Source organism: Chaetodon trifascialis, chromosome 20, assembly GCF_039877785.1.
Source record: "Chaetodon trifascialis isolate fChaTrf1 chromosome 20, fChaTrf1.hap1, whole genome shotgun sequence".
Lineage (NCBI taxonomy): Eukaryota > Metazoa > Chordata > Actinopteri > Chaetodontiformes > Chaetodontidae > Chaetodon > Chaetodon trifascialis.
The window spans coordinates 3,066,464-3,090,521 of NC_092075.1; the positions used below are offsets into that span (position 1 = coordinate 3,066,464).

Genomic DNA, 24,058 nt, shown 5'->3' on the forward strand with positions numbered 1-24,058 from the left:
AGCCCTAATTTGAATATTCGAAGTAGTAACATGTCCAACATTATTTTACAATGCATTGTATTACTTATAATACTGATAATACCTCTGAGAAAGGAGGAGGAGGAATGAGAGAAAAGACACACGGACACCTTCTACAGGACAGCAACATATACTTAGTTATATCATATTTTTATTATATTATTATTGTATTATAACATGTATTATACATTATAATACATGTTATATAACTATATATTTAGTTATACTTATTTTTTATTTTTAACAAACCCTGTTATTCCTGTTTATATTTTTTGTTACATTTTGGTTACTTTAAAAAAAAAAAAATTGTATACATTCTTAGTTTGTTTGTATGTTTAATTGCTACTGCAATAAAATAATTTCCCAAATCGGGATCAATAAAGAGGCAGTCTTAAGTCTAAACAGAAATTCGCTGCAGCCCATTTAGCACCTCCTCATTAAGGCCAACACAGCTGGAAGGGAAACAAGCAACCTAAAAAAGCACTTACCATAATTAGCTGAATATAAGACAAACACTTTGACTTTTACCCTCTTTATTGTGTTTTTTTTTTTGTTGTTGTTTTTTTGTTTTTTTTCCAGAACAAATAAAATTGGTATCATGCCTTCAGCTTCCACCAGTAGGTACTTATGCATAATGGTGTGCACAATTTTAAATGAAAAAATAATTGGCAAATCATTCATTGGTCAGTCACAGGCACATATTTAGGGATGTAGGGAGGTTTAAACATCGGTTTCACCACGGCAAATATTTGATCATTACACGCAGAAAGCAGACATCCATGAAATAAAGACAAAAATCTCTGCAGATACGACCTGATGCTCCATCACAATTAAAAACAGCTAACAGGTGGGGCTACAGGTCTCCACTCCTGAGGTAAAGGTCTGGTTCTTTAGCTGCTAAATGATTGAGTGGTTGATGGCTCATCAGACACAATAAATAAACAAAATCCAAAGATAACACCTTAAAGTGAAAACACTTATTTCCAACCTCTCCAAGATGTTGGAAGACATAAGTAAACAAAAAAATTCACGCACAAAAAAGCACAAGACATCCGACATAAAACCTAAAAAACACACCCTGAGAAACAAACCAGCTCACTACAATGTAAAAAGTAAAAATGACTCTGAGATCAGAAACAAGGACAGCTAAAGAAACAATATTGTTGCAGATTTTCTGTTAACCTCTTCCATAAAAACCTCCTAACATGACTTCTATAGACTCTTCTCATGTTTAACAACTGTTCCTCAAAACAGCACCAGTGTAAAAAAAGGAACCTCTGGCTACATGATTCACTTGAGGAACTTGACACGAATGCACGCTGGCCCTGATATCATAGTTATGTTGAGTATGGACCACTGTTACCTGAGAACACAAATATCGAGGAGAACGTTGATAATGTTGCACATGTGATGCAACTTCTGTCATTGTACTCTGAGCTGCACTGACAGCAGCCTCACTGCCAGCATGACAAACACATCGCCTGCTAATTTGACAGGAGAAGGCATCTTTCTGTGGATCACTGTCCTGTCGTTGTCATCTAAGCCCACGGTCCCCAGGCTCCGGAGGGTTAAGTTTACTGGCTCAGCAGTCTTCTGGTAGTAGTAGAGCCTACTGAGGAGATATTCCACTACTGTGGGGAACTGAGCAGACACTTCATTCCTCTCCTCTGGATCTTTTTCTATGTCAAACAGCATTACGGTCTTCAGCGGAGGCACCTGTGAGGACTTTGACATAAAGCTTGAGTTGCCGGGCCGGGGGAACCACTTGGGACAACCTGGAGGAAATAAGATGACGGACTTCAGCTGCAGGAGTGGAAAGTAATACAGTAAGTACATTTACTCAAGTAGTGTACTTAAGTTAATTTTCAGGTACTTTGATTATTCACTTTTAATCATACTCCACTAGCATTCAAATTCTTTTACTCTAGTACATTTATCTCACAGCCATAAATACGTTTATGATTAATATTTAGCAACAAAACATACAACACATACCTTTCAGGTTTATAAGATAATATAAATGTAATAATTATAATATATTCCCGCTCAGTCTAAACTTGCCATTATGAGTGATAGAAGTTACTGACCTGGGTAGCCAGTCAGCAGCTTCCAGTTTGAGGATCAAATGGCCGCATGAATGGACACATTGAAGCCAGATTGGACCCAGTTGGTCGGCTGATTCTCCTCGTCATGACCTATAGAGAGCAGAGGACAGAGCTGATCATGAAGGCCATCCATTTTTTTAAAACTATAAACTGCTGAATAAGATGATATTAAACTACCACTGAACACAAGAAGTTTGTGCTGTAAAACCCAACAGTGGAGCAGCAGGAGCTGAGCGGCTCAAAAGTGGCTTCAAAACAATCCTTCCCTCCAAGAACAGAATTTCCTCAAACACATGGAACTTTGGGCTGGAGGAATTTGACAAATACGGTGGTAATGTGGTCAACTCAGCACCAGTCCTCCATGTCTGCCAAGCATATTGAATAATTTGCCACTACTGCATTTGTGCATGTTTGAAATGGGGAAGCAAATGAGGAACAAGGGTCACGGTTAGCAACTGGCATCGTTTCATCAGTTTCATATGGCAAAAGTAAATAATCAATCCTTGTTTTCAGGGTGTCCAGAAATAAAACAAAAAGAAACAAAGATATAGACAGACTGGGAAAAGCCTCTTCTATGTAGAGGGAGACATGTGAACTTACATGGACCCTCGTCGACATACAGGGGGTCAATGTTGTGCAGCAGCTCCAGTCTGGGTGAGGCAAACCCTTTGCTGTAAGATAAAAAGCAGTGTAACTCTTAAACACATGGATACACAACCAATACACACACCATCATGTCTCATGCACTGTAAAATCCACTGGGATCTGTAAATCTAAAGCAGCTGGCTGTCGTTCACCAGGCAGTCATATGCTGTGACCGCACTCCACCACAGAGAAAACACACTGCTCTCACTGACCACAGTGTCTGACAACACAACTAAAATAACTCTCACTCTCTCCTGCCTGCCTTCTGTTCTGGTCATTCATTTGGTGTTTAATTTCACCGGCCGAGCTGTCGAGCTGCTGTTTTGTCTAAGAGGAGAGCCAATTAAGAATGAGATGAAACTGCAAAGCAGCGAAAACAAACAGCTGTTTGTGCCCTGCGTTGTGCTGCTCGCACGGCAACGCCAGCAGCCAGCGGTCAGCTGACGTGTGTCAGCCAATCCAGTCAAGTAGAGGCTGTGAGTAGTAGTTTGCGGTCCAGGCTAAGCCTTGATTTTCTGCTGGTGCTCTGCTGCAGCCCTCAATTTCACCTTCTTCACTGTGTCCGCATTTAGTTTACAGATATAACGTGTCAGTCAAACAGGACTCGGTGACAGCTCACGTGATGACCTGTTCACAAAGTAACCGGAAAGTTCTTCTGGTCTGCCAACAGTTGCAAAGTTCTCCAAAACAAAAACATCTGACTATGCATAGTTAATTTTATAATATAAAAAAGATACAAAACATCTCAGGTATGCTGCCACATAAAAGGATTTGTAGCTGAATTAATTAGTTTGTCCAATAGCAGGCTGTCATAGGTCTTAGAGGTGCGGATGGAGAGAGGATAAGAAAAAAAAAAGAGAAAGGGACAGAAGGACAGATTTGTGTGAGAATGACTGATGGAATTTCCTTCTCTTTGAGCTCCCACTGCCACAGTAACAAAGGACTTATTGAAGGAGCAGGAGCTCAACAACCCAATACACATTCTCAATCTGAATTCAAGTCCCAGCTCTGTGAGAGCAGCCCAGCTCACCTGATTGTGTTCCACACATTGAATCCGTCCAGTGGCTTTATACCGTTGGTGCTCCCTCCTGCCAGGCCAACAAATGTTGGCAGCCAGTCGGAGATGTGAATGAGCTTGTGGCTGACGGTCCCAAGTTGCTTCAGTAGCAGCCTGGCGACAAATCCCACTCCCCGGTTCCCTCCTTCCCACAGGGAAAACTTCCTCCCTTGCAGTGGCCAGTTGCTGCCACCAGACAGCGTCTGACCTCCATTATCTGTCAAACAACCAGAGGGACAAAATGTGATGAGACAAGGAGGAAAAAGACAGAGCCAGAGTCAGAGCCACAACCAAATGTGTGGAAGAACAATGAAACAGACCACCTACCACAGCCCACCACAGAACAAACAAACAAAAAACCTCACACTTTACTTTCACAGCATTGTTCCTGTCTTCTAATTATCCATTGTAAATGCTGCATGCCTTCATCTTGGTTATATCATGTTCTTCATCAGAAGTCTACACGGACATTTGTCAAGGTTCAACAATACTAAGACTCCAGTTATATATATGAAGACATGAGCACACTAAAGTCTTCATTCACTGTGATTTCTCTCTGTAAATGTCCACATCCTGCTCGCCAGTGATCCTGCCACAAGTCCCATTAGAACAAGTACAGTAAAACACTGCTCTCTAGTGGACGTCCAGGGTATTGCAAAAGCTATTTTCAATGGAACAACCCTGGACTGCTGGAGAATGACTGAAAAATGTCAGTCCAAAAACATACCTGTTGAGAATACTAGGACTGTTTTCCCAGAGACCTACCCGCTGCAAAGCCAGAGTGATGTTGCCCACTGCCTCGTCTATGGCAGACACCATGCCAGCATACAGCCTGTGATTGGGGTCACTGATGAAACTGTAGGGAGCCACATAGTGTTCTGGCACCTGCAGCGGTGAATGGACTGATTGCAATGCCATGTGGAGGAAGCCTGTGTGGATCTGAGGAGGGCAAAACAAACACATACTTCTCAGAAATAAATACACCTTGTGTTGAAAATGCCACAAAATAACATGTAAGAACAGCAAAAGTATGGAAACCCGGAGCGGACTAAAATAAAATGATAATCCAAACTTGAAAATGAAAATGTAATTCCACAATAGCAGAATGTTTTCCTCCCACATCTCCTGTAGTACTAGCCTCCCCTGGTTACATGTCCATAATCCCTGCAATGATTGGCGAACACTGAAAATCATCGAGTCAGCATTGCCATTCCCATTGTCTACAGTCAGCTATCCTTGTTCCTGAGTCTGTCCATTTGGCCCCCCTCGAGCCACCAGATATATCTTTAGCTCCACCTGAGTATCATGGATTATCTCAGGTATTCAGTAAAGATTTGGCACCACCCCACAGGCCATACGATCGTGCCATTGATTTGCTGCCTGGAGCCAAATTACCAGTTAGTCGACTACATAATCTCTCTGGCCCTGAGAAGGGGCCCATGGAAAATACTTTACTGAGTCACTCGCTGCTGACCTTATCAGACCGTCATCGTCTCCCCTCAGAGCTGGCTTCTTCTTTGTGGAAAAGAAAGACAAACCACTCCGCTCTTGCATTTCAGAGGACTCAATGATAATAAAAGACAAATACCCTTTGTTGGACCTCTGAAACGCCTATCACCTCATCAGAATAAAGGGAGGTGATGAGTGGAAAACTGCCTGCAACACTCCAATCTTCCCCATCTTACTTTACATTCATTTTAAAATCTGTTCTTATGTCCACTCTGTCTTTTTTATGTAAAGCCCTCACTTGGTGCATGTGTTTTCTTTCTTGTTAAACTTTGAGCTGCATTTCCTGTATGACAGGTGCTTTAAAAATAAAGTTTTTTTATTTAATTTCATTGTGGCCGTTAAATGCCCATGTGAGTTTGTGAAAATGAAAACCCAAACTGGATTGCTGCTTTTTCATTTTGACCCAAATAACACATAGATAAATGGAAAATGATAATGCTATCCTTGAATTACATCTTCAAGCTTCCCCTATGGGCTTCCATACTCAGAAACTCCAAATGCAGATCATTTGTACTTTGGAAAAGGACATTATTTGCCTCTCTTCTGCAGTGGAGTAGAAGTATGTGTAGCAGAAAATAGAAATACTCAAGCAAAGCAGAAGTACCTCAAAAGTGTACTTTGACCACTGCCTGTGAACGACCCTAAAACACAGCTGTGGACAGGCAGCAGGACACGGACCTCACCTGACACCTCCCAGTCATGAGCTGGTTTCCGGAGGGGGTGCACATCGGCTGGACGTAGTAGTTCTCCAGGCGGACTCCTCCGGCTGATAGCTTGTCAAGGTTCGGTGCTGATTTCTGAGCCGTGGTAGCCCACATCGTGCCAACCAAAGTCATCCGCCATGATGAACATGGCCATGGCCCCAAAACCAGGGGAAAGCTTCCGAGGAGCATGGCTACGATAAGCGAACACACTGTCTGTTTGATCCATCGTCTGTTTCTGAGTCAGTGGAAGCCAACAAAGTAGAGTAGTGGCAGAAGAGAGGCCTGACCGGGTCTAAATAAACCACTCAGTTCTGAATGATCTTATAAGAGTCCCACGTCCACCCCTCCTGTGCTCCTCACACTGCAGCCAATCAGACACCATGACATCTGCTGCTGGAGGCTTTAATAAGCATTGACAAAGGACAGTAAGTAAGTGGCTCTGAGAAAAGATGGAGGAGGAGTGAGAGAGTAAAGACACGCAAACACCTCACACAAGACAGAGAGTTTTAATTATCAAGGTATTTATATCACACAGTTTAATCATGTCAGTAAAAAAGCAGGTTTAGAAATCAGTCTTTGTACAAGGTGGCCAGCATTCTGTTTCTTCCGGTTCTTGGTGTTTAGGTACTTTCTTACATTTCTCACAGTCCCAAAGAGCTCTTATGACTTTGAAAAAGTGCAGCTGTATTATCTTTTGAATTTCTAATAAACACAACATTGCAGTACATTTTTCATTTGAACTTTTCTCCTGGAATTTCAAGAATCGAGCATCCTTCACCAAAAAAGGTTCAACCCGTAAATATTAACATCCATTTATGGAATTATTGACATTTTTTTTACAAACAATTCAATTACTCTTCCAATACTGTAAGACATTGTAGGGCAAGAACATCACCAACTGCTGCTCTTCAGATGGACTAAGCACTCTCACACGCTGAACCTGTTCACGACATCCTCTTCATCAGCTTGTGAAGGGATGTGAATGTGACTCTTCTTCTCTAAACTGGCCATTTAATTCAGACACAAACAGCACAGTACAAGGACCACACGTTTCATTTTTTCCAGATAAGACTTTCATTCATGTGTCACAGTCAACTTGTTCTTCACTAGCAGGTGATAAACCAATGAGCCAGCAGTCTGTGCTTATGCTTTACCCTTTGCTTTCTTCTGCAGCCGGGTCCTTGTGGGCTCCGTGAGGACTAAGGGCTCCTGGATGACCATGGCGGGGTATTTCCTCCCCAGCAGTTCAACCTCCACCTTCTGGCCCACAGAGCTCAGCTCCAGTGGCAGGTAGGCGAACGCCAGGCTCTGCTGGGTGCTGTAGCTGTATGCACCGGACGTCGTGTTGCCGACCACCTGATGAGAAACATCAGGGAATATGAGGACGCCGGCTGACTGAGACGAACCACAAAGTGACCAGATAAAACTGGATATGATCACAGAACAACATCACTGAAGCGTTTCGCTGGTGCTAACCTTGCCGTTGTGCCACACCGTCTCGTTGCCTTCGGGGTCGATGTCGTCTGTATCCAGCGTGATGTAGGAAAGTTTCCTCTTCAGGCCTTTGGCTTTGATCTCCTGAAGGGCTGCTTTGCCAATGAAGTCAGCAGGCTGGACAAACACAGATGCAAACTGTTCATTCAGAGCTTAAATCATGGAAACTAGGATAGTTAATGCATGTTTAAAAATGGTGGATGGTTACTAGAGTTGCAATGCAAACTGATTATTTTTCAACTTTTAAATTAACCAGCAATTATTTTGATAATGACTTAATGGATTTGCACATTTTTAAGACAAAAAAAGTTAAAATTCTCCGATTCCAGCTCCTTAAATGTGATTTTTTTCTCTGGTGTCTTTTCTCCTCTATGACACCATACTGAATATCTTTGGGTTATGGACAAAACAAGACATTCAAGGACGTTATGTTGGGCTTTTGGGAAATGCAGATCAACGTTTTTCATCATTTTCTGACATTTTATACCAAACAACTAAACGATTAACCTAGAAAACACTTGATAGATTCACTGACAGTAAAAACAGCCGTTACTTGCAGCCCTAATGGTTACCTTGTTCAATTTGATGAAATAATCCAGTCCAGCCTCCAGAGGATTGGTGTCGCAGTTCATCTGTAAAGGTCGACATGTTGATGAAGATGAAGCTGCAGTCAGCAGCTGGTTATCTTAGCTTAGCATAAAGACTGGAGGAAGCTCTGTCCAAAAGGTGACAAAATCTGCCTTCCAGCACCTTTAAATCTCACTGAACTATGCATGTGTGTGTACCTCAGCTCCCCAGCCTCTGAATCCCTTCTCCAGTCTGAGGGAAGACATGGCGTAAGTGCCGAAATTGTCAATGCCTTCGTCTTTTCCTGCTTCCATCAAGGCCTTGTACACAGCCGCCATGTCCTTCTGGCCGATGTACAGCTCCCAGCCGAGCTCACCTAAACACACATGCATACACCGTATCACCAGACGGTATGATGGGATACACTCAGCACTGACACAGAGCACAGTCACATGTAGGCAGTAGCTGCGCAGCCATCACGAGTGCCTGCATGTGACACGATCCATCTTTAGCAAAAATAAAGCATCTGTTCATTTTATACATCTACAAGTAAACATAATAATCTGAGTGTAACAATGCGTGAAAAGAAGAAAATAGATGCAAAATTGTTCAAAAACACAGCTGCAGCTGAGGATTATTTTCCTTATTGATTAATTGGGAGATTATCCTCTGGTTTAATTTTTCAAAATACAGTGAAAATGCCCGTAACCACTCTTGGATGACAGGTGAAACGCCTTCTACAACCATCAAGCAAGCCCAGTTGCCTTGTAATGTGATTAGAAGTACCATGGATTCATAAAGCAGCTGTGACCACTGCCCCACTGTGAAATGTAGTTAAACTAGTAACTACCACAGAACACTGAGCGACATGACATGCTGAACTGTATTATACCAGTACAGCAGTCAGTGCACTAAGGGCATGTAAATGACGTAAATGTAAATACTGCAGCAGAAGACACCTATACAAATGCAGCATGCAGCAGAGGAGGCGTTCGTGTACCAACAAAACCAGCTGAGCTTGTGTTGCAGGTTCTGAGTTTTACGTTAGTAACAATCCGTCCTTGAACTTCAGTTTGAAGTGAATCCTGCTTTGCTTCGGCCCTCATAGTAAAATGATTAGCGCACATATAATGTCATGACTGTTAGCCTGAGAGTTTCCCAGTTCTTGTGGAGACAGTTCCATCAAGTTAATCCACTGGCTCTTCACTTCCTTCAATGGTGAGAGTAAGATGAAGACTTTTGTGTTCTTGCAGTCAACAACTGAGAAACGAGCGTGTGATTTCACTTTTTTTATCTGTCAAGTTTCAAGATACCCACATTTTTACCACCAGCCTGTGTTCGACAAAAGAACTTATTAAAGCAAAGAGGGTGAACAGTAACAAAGTGTGCAGTACCTGTGTAGGAGATCCTGATGGCGCGGACAGAAATGCCGGCCAGCTGGATGGACTTGCAGTGAAGAAACTTGAATGTGGCATCACTCAGATCCTCATCTGTCAGTTTCTGAAGAACTTTACGGGAGTTCGGTCCTGCAATGCCCAACACGCCTATATCTTCTGTTACGTTGCTGATGTCCACATTATATCCACCATCTGCAGCTTCTGCCTCTATCCACCTGAATTCAGATCCGCACAGAAAACAAACAAAAAGATTTTAGTGTTGTATAATTACAGCATCTCTGGTGGAGATATACAGCAAGGCGACAACAAAGACACGAAGGAAGAAGACAACAGAGAAACATTTGTAAGGATTCACACAACGCCACGTGGTGAATAACAGAATGGAAACATAAGTTTTGTTTGTTTACTAGAAAACTCCGCAAGGCACCTTTAACTTCTTTCTCACACTAAATATTTCAGTATCTCAGCTGGGGGGTCAGAGGTCAATCCGACCTCCCGCTTTTAACCTGCAACCTGCAGTTTTCTCCCTTCACCATTACAGGGCGCAGCACAGCATTAAACTGTCCTTGCCTCCCTAACGCTGCGGTATGGAGAGCTGGTTACAGTGAGGGAATGGAGATTAATGTTTTCATGGACTGCCTCCTGATTGGAGCAAATGGAGGGGCGTAGTGTTAACAGCTGCTGAAAGGTTTCAGGTTAAACAGCCTGTGAGAGTTTTATTCAGTATAGCTTGAGGCGAGGAGTGTGCGACTGAGATCTGAAGACTTCTTGTACTTTGTACTTTTCATCATGTACTCTGTGTTCTCAGCAAAATGAATACTCCAGTGTTTGTCTGCTTGTGTATGGGTGTGTGCATATTTCTTGAGTCCTATTTCAGACACCTCTTGTGTTTCATAAATTTGCTCCATTGATGATCTTAACAGACTGATAGTTGGAGGACTTCTACTGTTTGGATGGACATTAAATACTCCCAGTTGATGCAAAGTATGGACAAACTTGGCTATGGCTCCCAAGGTGCATTTCAGGAAGAAACATTGTGAGCTTTTAAACTGATATGATGAATATTTACATTTGGTTGCTTATTTACACATCCAGCTTTACAGAGCAACAATATCTTTGATTTCGAGTTCTGTTTGTGGTCACCTGATGAAGCCTAACAGTCAATCTTTTAGCTCTCCTGAAGGAAACATCTGGCTCTTTGGCTGCTAAAAGCTCCACCATGCTCACCAGATCACACTCTGTGCCTGCCTGCTCTTAGGTGCCAGCTGCTGCCTGCCTGATTGACTTGAGTGAGATCAAACATGCAAATAGCTTGAGGCATTTCACCTGAGGTCATGACCCTCTGACCCCGAGCCTGTGATGAGCAAGAACTCTCCCAGTGCCAGCTGGGTGATGGTGACCTCGGCAAAGACTTTTCCAGTGGGTGTCAACATGTGACTGATGTTAGTCAAGCCCACCTGAAAACAAGTCAAATGTTGAAGAGAGGCAATGTAGTCATTTCACGGCACTGAACGACTTTTCCAAGAAAGTGGTGTGAGTTGTGTCACAGTGCTGTATTTGCAGCTATAGCAGGCAAACAATTCCCACTGATGTTAATGAGGTGTACACCGGTTCTACCTTGGGCATGGTGTTAGCAAACAGGCGGTCCAGCAGCTTTTCTGAGTCCTTCCCCTTCACTATGAACTTGCCAAAAGGTGTCAGGTCGATCACTCCCACCTTCTCCATCACCAGCTTGCACTCTCTGCCGACCGGTCTGAACCAGTTCGTGCGTCGGAAACTGGGACTAAGCACAGCACAAAATCAATTAGCACTTTATATTTGGCTTTGTTATTCTAATGAAAAACTTTATTTTTCCCCCCAGCCCTCTTTTATTGGCTTCATTGCGTAATGCAAAACTGATGCTGAAGTACAGACTTAATAATACTGTAGCATATCAACAAGACTTTCAAAACATTTATTTATTTCGTTTGTTTTTCAGCACTGCACTGTCTTTTTGGCAATATGCAAACCACTCTATATGCAGGCCGACTCCTCTAGTTTCCGTGTCCCACAATGGGGAGCTTGTTTTGGTTTCATATGCCATCTGACTCATGTTGATAAATCCCAAAGTACAATACAGCAAAAAGTTGAATAAAGAAAGTCGCACCACAGGATTATGCCTGTGGCAATGAGCTAAGTATGCTGCTGCTGTGAAGGCCAGCTGGATTCTGCACTTTGGCAATTTGGCAAGACTCCAAACACTCGCTGGATTATCTCAAGAAATCTGACAGTGTGGTTTTTAAATAATGTCATGGTGCATATTTAGAGACTCCCATCCTGCACATGGTGAAATAGTGTCCAGCGCAGTCATTGATAGTTGTCAGCAGCTGTCATCTTCTCTCACTGTGGTGTCTAAAGGGTTCTCTTGTGCTGCTACTTGGAGTTAGATGAACTGTTAAATGATATGCGGTGAACTCGTCCGAAAGGGTTGGCAGGGAGCTCTTTGTGAGAACATATGTTTGTGATCTAGTGCATACCTCCCATCTCCACGCAAGAACGTCGTGTCCTCAAACATTTTTTGGCATGCACATTCCATCAGACACAATCGGAGCTTCTTCCTCTCTCTTTGGAATGTGCAGTGTGTGAATGTAATGACCGGCTCTGCAAACTGGATGCCTTACTTGTATCCAACGTCATCTCCAGGTTTGTAGAACCAGTGGGGTTGTTCCCAGCCGGCGTGAAAGCCCATAGATCCTTTGTCCTTCAGCAGCTCAAAAACACCACTTTTCCGGCAGGTTGGTCGACCGGCGAATCGCTCCTCCTTGGGGTAACCAACTGCAGAGACACATGAGAGACCAAAGAGAGTTTTGTGACAGTAAAAAAAAGAGAAGGCTTTGTCCACCGAATGTGCGATTGTCTTGTGTTCTTCTTACCCACATTGTTGAAGCCATAGGATTCTCGAGCTTTGGCACACAGGAAAGGCACATCTGTCCATTTGCCGTAGCGGTTGGGGTCGCATTCAACCAGGTCATAAGGAGGTTCTCCATTCATGATCCAGTCACTCAGGAATTTACCTATACCACCAGCATGGATGACCCCATACCTGAAAATAGTCCACGTTTTGAACATTATGAATCAGTCGTCTTGCCTCTTCTAAGGTGTCAACCAGCCTCCATCCCCGTCACATACCCAAAGCCAATGGCAACCCAGTAGTTGCGAATTCCTTGGTGTGGTCCAACCATGGGCAGGAGGTCAGGGGTGTATGTGATTGGTCCAGACACCATGTTGATGATGTCAGCTTTCTTTAGCACAGGAACCATTTCCATGGCCATCTCAACATGCTCCATTATCCTGTCGAGGTCCGACTCAAACAGCTCCTTACCGAAACCTGCAGCCGTCACACAGGGAGCGAGATGGACAGAAACATGATGAGTACACTACAAGAGCAAAACCATGGAGAGAGCTGCCCTGTCAAAGATACATTAATTAAACCAAAAGATTAAAGTGTAGACAAATCTTCATCCATGACAAACAGACCTGGAGGCACTCCATCTCTGACCCAGGAGTCCTGCAGCTTCATCTTCTCCATCTTTTCATATGGGCCAAACAGCAAGCCATCTCTTTCCTGACGCAGGTAGTAGGAGCCCTCCAGGTCCCTGATGACAGCCAGCTCCTTCTTCAGAGCCTTCACCTCTGGTACAGTCGCTGTCACCACATACTGGTGATGCACCGGGATGGTGGGGTGTTCAAACCCAATCATTTTGCCGACCTCCCGTGCCCAGAAACCTTAAAACCAGCAGAGATGGTATTAATCAAATAACAGGGAAAAGTCTTCACGCTCACTCGTGATGGATTTCAATGAAATGTTTTAATTCAAATTCAACAAATGACCAAATTGGTTCTCTCTGGGCGATGTTCATAAATTCATGTCACTGTACAAAGTCACCCAGAATTGACTTTTTGAAAAAGTGAAAGCCCTGTTACATCTTCAGCTGAAGAAACAGTGGAAAACAACGCTAATGACAGCAGTGAGAGCTACACATCAAGTATGCTATTTTGATTCTGGAAGTGGGACAGTCAACAAAGACCAATGTGGACCTTGTGCCAACTCAGCTGCTTTGACCTGGAGTGTGAGGTCAGAGCCTGGTAGAGCAATGAGGCCTGCTGATCTCTGCTGCTATCTTCAGCCACGTGTTGCAAGAGTGACTGATAAACACTGTTCTGCAAATTAGACTATTAGACATTATATGTCAAATAGTCTAAATTTGTTTGACCGCTAGCAAGTCTGCAATCTGTTAACGTTCCAACATCTATTTATATTCTGCATGGGCTCCACGTGAACTTTATTTTATGTTGAGGGATGGGGTGGGGTTGCATACACAAACCTCCAGATAAGGGCTGCAGAGCAGCATGGTTACCAGAAGCCCGCACACAGGGCCAATTCACTGGTTTACCCAGGAACACTGAGGAATGCAGTCAACAAGCTCACGTAAACAAAGCAACCTTTGAGTCCTGCTATCTCCATACCTGCTGGCCATACTGTCAAACTATATTTGCTATCTGTTTATGATTCTTGACAAAATTTGTTCAGAAGGACACAGGCTAAGCAGTGATGGCGTACCAAGCCCAGGGACTGCAAACTACATTACAGAAAAAAATGTTAGACAACATCCAGTGGGAACCAGGAGGCTAAATCATATTGTTTCACAGGATTGCGGGTTCGAAAACGTGTAGTTTGCTCATCAAACAATGGTCAAATATCACCTTCCTCCTTGTGGTCACAAAGCTGATGCGCAGAAATGAATCCCATGGGGTGACATTCCACAGATCATGACCTTTGACCTTAATTTAGGCTCTCAATGGTCAGGAGGGGATACAGCCCGCACTCCCGATGATGCCATAGTTTGAGTATCAACAGTCAACAGATTTTGTGAAAAGTCAGATGTTGGCTGGATAAAAACAGCTGGGGGGGGGGGGGGGGGGAATGCATAATGCATCAAAAAAAGACTGAGGCTGTTGTTTGCTTCCTTGCTCTGTGGGATATTCAAGCTAGCTGCTTTCCTATGGGAGTTATTCCTGAAGCCTCCAAGAAAGCAGCATCTGTTGTCAATCTTTAAATCACAAAAACAAACTTGACATACAAAAGGGAAACGCAGTGACCATGACTGTACAAGTATATGATTAAACCTGAAAAAGCCTACATTTTCCCATTGCATAATGGTATATCTGACCCAGAAATGTTGTGCGACAACAATTCATTGAAACACACGCAGATGGGATATCTATGAGTCGGATATTTCAGCCCCTGCATATAACCAGGAGCAAAATGCTGCAAAGTGTATGAGGAGGAGCGTATGTGTGCTGCTTCAAGATTGGGTGAAATCTGAACTGCTGGCCTGTTTGGATTGGCCGTCGGACACAGTAAAGGCAAAATGCCAGCGGGGCCCCCAACATATCTGGCTTCAACCGGAGTACAGAATGTGCAAATTCAGGGAGGAAATATGGAGCAAGAGGATGTGAATGAGTCGTAGAAAATTAGTCTGAAATGTCTTTATGATGCTGTTTGTGAGCGGGACAACGTTTTTTTTGCATGCAGCGACTGTCAAAGCACTACTTTGAACACGCATATCAGCTTCCCGATCCATGAAGTTTACAGAATCTTTAGGGCTGAACTGCAGATGTTATCTGACTTGCGGTTTGTTTGTTAGTCCATTTTAACCTGACTGTTACTGCAGAGAACAGGTGACTAAGGAAAAACATGCATGACCTATGTTTTGCTTTATGTTACACAATCTCCTCGAAAGACAAAGAGATTGCAGTAAATTCCTGAACGTTGCCAGATAAACAAGCAACATCAGCAGGGACGAAAGAAGTCTTTGCCAACAAAATCCTCCCAGAACTGGTACGACCCAGTTCAAGCCAAACGCTTGTTTCCCTGAACTACAAGCAGTGGTCTGTGTGGGCAAAGGTCTGCTGCGAGAGTGTCCACAGATAGCAGGTTTTACAGAGCAGTGACAGCAGGATGTGTCTACAGGGTGTCTTCATCAGCAGTTTTATGTTGAACACAGCACAAGACTAATGCACGACTAAAAATACCAACTGAAAGGACATCCAAGTAAAGAACTAGTGTGAGTATAAAACTAGAGCATACTTTGATGCACAAAATCACATTAACTTAATTTCACCAAAGGCCAAAGCAGAATCATCATTCCATGGTCCTCAAAGACATCTCCTGTTAGCTCTGTTTCATGTGCATTTGGAATATGCATATTCAACTACGAACCTGTTGCATTGACAATGCGATTCGCACGGATGGTTCCTTGAGGAGTCTGGACATCCCATTTTCCATCGGCAGTTGGGTTGAGGCCGGTGACCGGGGCTGGGTTGTAGATTTGGGCACCGTACATACGAGCACCAGCAGCCAGAGCCATAGTCAGAGAGTAAGGGTCAATGTGACCGTCACCTGGAGTGTACAGACCTGCCAACACCTGAAAATACAGAGAAACCGTCATCATCATTTACACCAAGCTGCTGATTCTTGACCTACTTCTGGATTCGCTTGTTTCAGTTGACTAAATTTTAGGTCAGAAGTCAACCGATCAAACATGGCAGTCGGCCATAAATACAGCGAATGTGTCCAAATACAGTTAAGACAGTTGTTTTGTTTCATCACTGTATATAATCCCAAAATGTCGTTCCAACTTTGGGTCATTAAACCAAAGGGGTTTGTCCACTTGTGAGCATTAATGTGCGAAGCAGATTTCACTTCGGCTGGAGGGTGAAGAGGACAACTAAAACTCTGGGGAGCCTGAATGAATGATTGTCAATGTGGCAGTGCATTTCATGGAAATCTTCCCTTTAGATTTGGACAGTTTTTGTGCACAAAGGATAATCTTGGCTTCGTGTTGTTGTACAGGGGATAATTTTCTGGGGATCATGAATGTTCACTGCAGGAATTGTGACAAGCTGCTTACTATTTGATGATTTAAGAGGTTTTTGCATTTGAAAGGTTTACATTTTGGTCAGAGGGTGATGCAAGAGCAAAATCTCTCTGTGCTTCCTCTGAGGAGCATGAATGAAAGATTTACAATGTGCGAGTAAACTTCAGGACAACTCTGATGCACAAATGATCGTTTCGGTCTTGTGGTGGTGCGAGACAAAAGGACCGCAGCTCAATAAAATCAATCCTTTATTAGTCCCCCGGAGGGGAAATTGCATTAAATGACAGCAAATTTAGTGTTAAAATGTTAATAGTGTTTTTATTTTGCCATTTTTGGGGCCTCGCTGCTTTGTTCTGCCTGTGGGATAAATCTTCTCATCTGCATATAAGCAAATTTCCCAAAATGTCAAACAAGTGTGGGACCAGACAAAGACCGACCTACCATCCACTCTGGTCAATGATCATTATTGACTGTTCAGTCGGGGACTTTTTACCACCAATCATTAATTCACAGGAATCACGTTTTCTATAAGAACAGAGAATAATTTGTGTAAGTTTGCCACATTCATACAGACCTTGTCCTTATTGAGAAAAGGAAAAAGCTCGTGGACTTTCTCTGGTCCGATTAAGTACTGTTCCGTCACATGCCAGTGTGTGCGGGTCATCTGGTACTTCATCTCATCCACCCGAGCTGCTGTTGAAGCAATGCGAACGCTGCCGGGCTGATGAAAGCCCACTGCCTGCAGAGACAAACAAAGCCAATGACATACTACCACAGAAACCCAGAAACACAGATCAAAGTTACGAAAGACGAGCGAAGCGCCTCACCTGTCCCGTTTCAGCCTCCAGCACCTCGTATAATTTAATGCTGTCATAGTGGACTTTCTTCAAGTTGATGCCTGGATGGTAATATGTTGTCAAACCAGCCTGAAATACAAAACAAACACTTGTTAAACACTGTTAATGCAGCTTTGAGTTAGAGTCGACTCCAACTCAAAGCTGCATTTGCAGATTTTTGGGGGCAGCAGAAAAAAAACTGCAATCACATCACTGATGATGATGATGATCCTACACCTTTTAAAGCTGGTGTAGCTGCTTGTTTATATATCCAGCAGACATGGAGCACCATTATAATTCAGTGTGCTTGTGTCCACCTCATGAATGTAAATCTGATATGAACTCTCTTTGCTGTTTTGGTCTCTACCTACTCCTCAAACAAACATCTGGCTTTAAGCTGCTAAATGCTTCACCGCGTTCACTTGTTAGTTCTAAATTTGCCTGCCTGGTTGTAGATTGGAAAGTCAGTTTTGGGAACTATTTGGTGAAAAAAAGACCCCTGTTGCGTGTGGAAAACAACTGTAATGAAAACAGTAAAAAACCAAAACAAAAAGCTGAAAGATACTAAAATGCTCCGACGAGCTGCACAAAAAAAAACTATAACATAAAATAAAAATACATAGCAGCTTTTATGTCTGTCCTGCACTACAAAGAGCATGGCTGTGTGCATATTCTCCCTTATCTGTGGGTTTCCTGCAGGTGTTTCAGTTCCTTCCCACAGCCAGTAAACATGCATCTAAAGCGTAATCCAGAGCGTAACCTGCCTCTCGCCCGGTGCATGCTGGCATAGGCTCCACTGACGGTAACTGAATAAGAGTAAGGTCCCCTCTGACATGTCAGACGTGTATTAATAGCATCATGGTGAAGCGCCTGAGCGTGAATGAGTGAAGAGTAAGTGGGTCAAGACCTCAAATACACTGAAAACTTGTAACAGCTGCCCACCCTGCATGCGATGCTCCTTCTGAGTGACACTAACAGAAATGGCTGTGAACACCTTTACTGAACGAGGCTGTCGAGGAAGACCCTCTCCAGTCTTCTGCTTTGAATTTCACAGTAGGATTCGAGGCAAAGTGGTCGGCTGGATCAGCCTTTGACAGTAAAAGATGTCTGATTGAAATGCTATTTTTTCTTGTAATTATCAAGAAAATTTTAGAAAAAAAACCCCCCAGTGTTTCACAACTGTCTGGAAAAGAGATATAATTGGTGATGAGAGTGACCTTTAGCTGCAGCTGTGTGTGACAGTAAAGTGAATATATTTGGGTTTTGGACTGTTGCTCGGACAAAACAGAGAATTTGATGACACAACTTTGCGCTAAATTGTGAATCAGATTAACAGCAGATCAACGGTAGATTAACTGAACTAAAGGGAGAGGTGTTAAAAATCTGTTGGTGCAGAGATATCATGTGGCACAGAGGACCTGGGTCTTCCACTAAAAGCGTCCTTTGTTCACCTTCATATTCACTGAATTCATTCATTTCTGCCTTTAAAAAGCAGACTTTGACAGACGTACAGCGTGCCAGGTGGATCCGGCCGTCAGGTCGGATTTCTCCAGCAGCACCACATCCTTCATGCCACCTTTGGCCAGGTGATACGCCAAGCTGACCCCGACACATCCTCCACCAATGACGACAGTCTCCGCTGTGTCCTTCCACCTCTTTCCCAACGCTGAGGCTGCATCACTGAAGGACGGAAGACAAGCAAATACAGGTGAGTAGCTGCGCACCTCAGCAGCCTGCTTACAGCTGATATGCTGAAGTCACCATGTTGATCGTACGTAACTTGATGCAGAAGCACCTTAACTGCTGACTTGAAGTGCAAACAGTTCTGCGTAAAGTCTCGTTGCACGAACCAATCAGCTGCCCAGCTTTACGCGCACTGAGCGTAAGTTGTGGCTGGTTTACACCGTCAGTTCTGGCGACTTGCCGAAGCAACGTGTGTTTGATGAGACTTCCAGTGAACGTGAGTGATGCCTCTGGGTGCAGCTGAACTGTCTCACCTCTCCTCAGCTTGTTTTCTTGCGGTGCAGCAGATCGTCCGCAGAGGAAGCCGCGCAATCCCTCGATACGCAGCCAAATCTCTCCGCAGCTGAGTGTTGATTAGATTTAATATCCGCGACATGATTGAGGTAATATTGAAAAACTCTAAACTGCCTATATATGCAGCTCAACGCATGACCACCCCCCTCTCACTGGACCCCTGCACTGCCTCGTGTAGTTACAAATATCCCACTTTTCCTCTTGGCACGCCCACAGGTCGAGGACCGAGTCAGGGTGAAACTTAGCGCAGATCAGCCCTCAGCCGAGTTAACACTGTGCGTGCCAAAGCACAAATGTAGGTCACGCAGCCCATGTAGGAACATCTGTGACTAATCCCACTGCACTGAACTCATTCATCTATTATAAGATCATTTATTTTCACCTGTAATCTTTATTGTTTTTAATGAGAAATCTTACTTTGTTATGTAACTACTAACACTATCTTATTAATGAATTCAGTGGAGTATCCCTGGGGCCCCCAACCACCCGTGCATGCTGCAAAAATTTGGTTTTTGCACACATAAAGGCACAATTTCTGGGACATTTGAGATGAATACTGAAAAAAATAGATTAGTGGTTCTCAAAGTGAGGTCCAGGGACCAACAGAGGTCCCTGAAAGCTCAGGCCTATCAAATCGTTGTCGTAAATAAGTGCTTGGGGGCTCCAAGCAAGTGCCTGGCTCGCCTGTCTGCAAGCCCCGCCCCTGATAAGAGTGTTTTAATTTGTGTAGAATCAGCTGAAAAAAAAACTGAAGGGATCCTCAAACACAGTTCATCCTGTGGGGAACATGAACGTCTGTACCTAATGCAGTAGGAATCCATCCGCTAGCTGTTGAGACCTTTCATGCAAATGTCAACTTCATGGTGGCGCTAGAGGGAAAGTCTGAGGATCAATGAAGTCAAGATTATCTGAGCCAAATTTCATGTAATTTTCAGTTTTTTTTGAATGAAACAGATGATAACAGCAGTGCAGACACTGATGCAGCGCTGCACATTGCACTCATTATTTGTGTCTGGATCTTATAGCTTGTGTAAAATATAAACAACAGGCTAAAGATCTGACCTGTCAGATCCAGTCTGAGCAATCCACACAGACCCTTTTATCTCTATGTGGTCCTTGAGCTTTTTATTGCAACACAGCCTTCAACCCACCTGGAACAGCTGCAGCAGGTTTGAACTGGACATTTATCTTCAGAGCCAGTTTACACAAACACATGAAGAGAAACAAAAGTGCTTCTGAACGGATTTGTGTGGGAGAAAAAGGACTGATTCTGAAACTCAATGCAAAGATCAACTGAAAAGCAGGCATGAAATGATCAAGCCAGACTGGATATATCTGTCCTGCTGTGGCTGATTGGATAATGCTGATTTCAGTAAGGTAAACTAATAAGTTACTAAGCAGTAGAGCGTGGTCAACAGGACTATATAACTATATAAAGTTACAACATGTGGAGTTTATAGGCCGCCATTATCTCGGGTGAAACACCAACATGCTGGATTGTTTGCTTTAAGCATGACCCAAAGCGTGATTACAGCTGTGCTCAACAGCAGCTCTTACCTGGCTCCAGTACGCACACTGAGACCACATTATTAGCTAAGCTAGCCTCATGACTCCAGGGAGACCAGTCGATTGGTCAGTCTGCTGAATGGTCCACCGGTTTGATCCAGACTCAAACATCTCAATAACTACTTAACAGAGTGGTCCCCAGAGGAGGAATCCTAACGATTTTCATGATCCTCTGACTTCCTCTAGCGCCACCAACAGGTCAAACATTTCACATATGCAGTGAAATATCTCCATTCAATGGACTCAGACATTCATGATCCCCTCAGGATGAATTGCGCTGACTTCAGTGTTTCTTTTCTTCCATGCAGCGACCTCCAGGCCTGATAAATGAATCCAAGTCCCAAAAACTGTAGTTTCCTCCAATGGCCTCTTGAATAAATCACTGCAAAACTCCCATCCCGCTTGTTTAAATTATATTAAGCCTTAAATTTGTGCATTATTTTGAGGATGGCTGCTTTGAGTGACTGCTAGCTACTAGGTTTCATGCAGCTTGCCTCCGCTCCACCCACCCTCCACCTCTTTGCACATTTTTTGGATTAGCCGGGCATTTGGTGGAGAAATTTGGTAAAATCATTCCCAGAGAATGAAATTGCTCTGATCCCCTGGACATCATGTAGCGTCACCATCAGGTCAAAGAGTTTGCCCATAATGCTTGTTAGCAAAGAAAGCTAAGGCTGATGAATCCATCCTAATGACATTCCCATCAGCCTTAGCTTTCTGTGTGTCCTGTGCTAACTGGTATATTTGCTTGTGTTTCTCTTCTCTTCTATTTTCTACCTTTGCAGCCTTTTCTTCCAGACGCTGCCCACGTGTTAGGACGTTTTCTTTGGTTGCTTGTGTTTCATCTGTTTGCTTGCGTCCTCTTAAGCTGCAGCGCGAAGGCTTTCAGGGCCACCGTTCAAACGAACATGATGAGAATTAATAATTCGTCTGGATTAGCTGCTACTTTCCTTGGTTCGTCAAAGACAGTCCTCTCAGCCCCGCCTCAGCCTAAGTCTAACATACCACTGTTGTTTGGACTCAGTCTGTTGTGTTGATCTTGGCTGGATGACCCCAGTCATCACCATGGTAATCTGGACCGAGAGAAAGATCCTTTCTGGAGTGCTGAAGGCATCCTGCTGCAAATGATGAGCCGTGTTTCTCTGCTTTTCTGTGCAGTTTTGGCCTCTAAGGATTCATTAATTACATATTTTGTTGTGGTGGATGACGTCTTCGGCAAGAAGTATATTAAACATACTCAAGTACTGAAGTACAGTTTTGAGGTTGTCATATATGCAGCCTTATACTCCTATTCCTCTACACTTATCTGACAGATTCAGTTACTTTTCAGATGATTCTACATAAAAATGAAAAGGATCTAAAATGCAGTGTTAAAGATTAAGCAGTGGCTCCCATCGTTTTTTGGCTTGTGGGCTTTCACACACAAACAGTAACTCGCTGAGGCTCTTTGCCAGATGTCTGCGAGTTGTTAATTGTTGATGTTTCCCCTCCAAACTTCTCACATAGTTTTATGAGAAACCACTGGAATAAACTGCTAAACTGCATGTGAAGTCGTTCAAAGCAGCAGTGAAATGCTGTTTACTCATTCATGAATCAGTATAACACTCGAAAAAACATCACATTCATCATAGAGTGTCCTCCACCTGCACACCTGTTCCCACTTTCTTCAATCAGCCCTGTAGCTTATATCAGTTCACAGATCTGTGTGCTGTGGTTGCTTTTCTGTAGTTTGTTTGTTAGTTTCTGTTCTGTGTCACTACACTGCGGCAGCTGAGACAGACTTCATGTTTATGATTCGTGTTCATGAAACTGCACTGCATTAAACTGACAGATCATTGATTTATTTCATCCATCCCACAGAGGAAATGAACCCAAAGGCAGAGGCAGGGCTGGTGGAGTTCAATAAATTAGCACAAAATGGAAAAGCAAACAAAGACTTGTGGGAGGGTGAGGAGGATAAAAGTCAAAACCAAAGTCATAATTTCAGAATTGAAAATGTAATCCACAGGAACAGCACAGAGTCAACAAATCCAAAACGAGCGAGGTTAGAAAACAAAATAAATTAAAAAAGTGAAAGGCTAGAACACTCGACATGTGGGGTATGAAGACAAACCAGCAAAGACTGAGGGAAGCACACAGACTTACACTCACTGGCCACTATATTAGGTACACCCGTTCAATTGCTTGTTAACACAAATAGCTAATCAGCCAATCACATGGCAGCAACTCAACGCCTTGAGGCATGTAGACGTGGTCAACTTGCTGAGGTTCAATCTGAGCGTCAGAATGGGGAAGAAAGGGGATTTAAGTGACTTTGAATGTGGCGTGGTTGTTGGTGCCAGACGAGCTGGTCGGAGTGTGCAACCTGGTACTGGCAAGGTGTACCTAATAAAGCGGCCAGTGTGTGTAGATACACAGGGAGGGAAGACTAACGAGGTACAGGTGGCACAAATCAATCACAAGAAAACACAGAAAGTAAAGCAGAAGGTGACACTTTCAACATAAAACAGGAGGTAACAGAGCTCTCACTCAGAACCAGAATCAGACTGTGTTCATTATCGTTATCTGTATCCAATAAACTGGCAAATGAGTGTAAGTCCACCCATCTTTTACCTGAGCAGCACCTGGTTTAATGAGCCAGAATAAAGACACCTGTGCAGGTGTACAGGCTCCTTAAGTAACATTTACAGTATAGTTCTATTCAATTATGTAATGGGGTTTCTCTCTTTTTTGGACACTGAATGTCCATTTTGATGTTTCTAGGCTAAATTAGCTAAAAACAATATTTGATTGACGGCAAAAGACATTTGAAAAATGTCAGCTGTGGCTTTGAGTGAAGTTTTCAACATTTGAATATTTGTCAGGTTCTGATGTTGTTTTACTGAACTAATCCAAAACAAATAGCTGATTGTTGAGTGATTGGAGAGACCTGACAGGTGTGCTGCATATGTCAGATAAATGGGTGGTGAATGAGCATGTTGCATTCAGGCTCCTGTCCCAACACGTTTTAAGACACGTAAATCCAACCATCCATTTTCTATGCCGCTTATCCCTTTCGGGGTCGCTGGGGGGCCGGAGCCTATCTCGGCTGTCAGCGGGTGAGAGGCGGGGTACACCCTGGACCGATCGCAGGGCACATACACACACCATTCACACTCACACCTAGGGGCAATTTAGAGTCACCAATCAACCTAATGAGCATG

General features: G+C 43.4%; 1 protein-coding gene and 1 pseudogene across 1 annotated transcript; both read right to left on the reverse strand.

Moving 5' to 3' along the window:
* Positions 1–1,440: 1,440 nt before the first annotated feature.
* Positions 1,441–6,152, reverse strand: LOC139348982 (arylsulfatase B-like; annotated as a pseudogene).
* Positions 6,153–6,528: 376 nt separating this feature from the next.
* Positions 6,529–19,478, reverse strand: dmgdh (dimethylglycine dehydrogenase). The gene is made up of 16 exons (XM_070988311.1): positions 19,250–19,478; positions 18,764–18,932; positions 17,244–17,342; positions 16,991–17,155; positions 15,759–15,963; positions 13,013–13,261; positions 12,665–12,863; positions 12,409–12,578; positions 12,157–12,310; positions 11,114–11,279; positions 10,823–10,953; positions 9,494–9,711; positions 8,318–8,475; positions 8,105–8,164; positions 7,515–7,649; positions 6,529–7,394 (listed from the first exon to the last, which is right to left on the reverse strand). The coding sequence occupies exons 1-16, from the start codon at positions 19,369–19,371 to the stop codon at positions 7,182–7,184; spliced, it is 2,613 nt and encodes an 870-aa protein (XP_070844412.1). The 5' UTR covers positions 19,372–19,478; the 3' UTR covers positions 6,529–7,181.
* Positions 19,479–24,058: the final 4,580 nt, after the last annotated feature.

Coding starts and splice junctions, on each gene's coding strand:
- dmgdh (XM_070988311.1), bottom strand. CDS start 19,371: ATGTCGCGGATATTAAATCTAATCAACACTCAGCTGCGGAGAGATTTG. Junction 15,964..16,990: donor CTTTTCTCAATAAGGACAAG/GTCTGTATGAAT, acceptor CTGTATTTTCAG/GTGTTGGCAGGTCTGTACAC. Junction 12,579..12,664: donor TGGGTTGCCATTGGCTTTGG/GTATGTGACGGG, acceptor GACTATTTTCAG/GTATGGGGTCATCCATGCTG.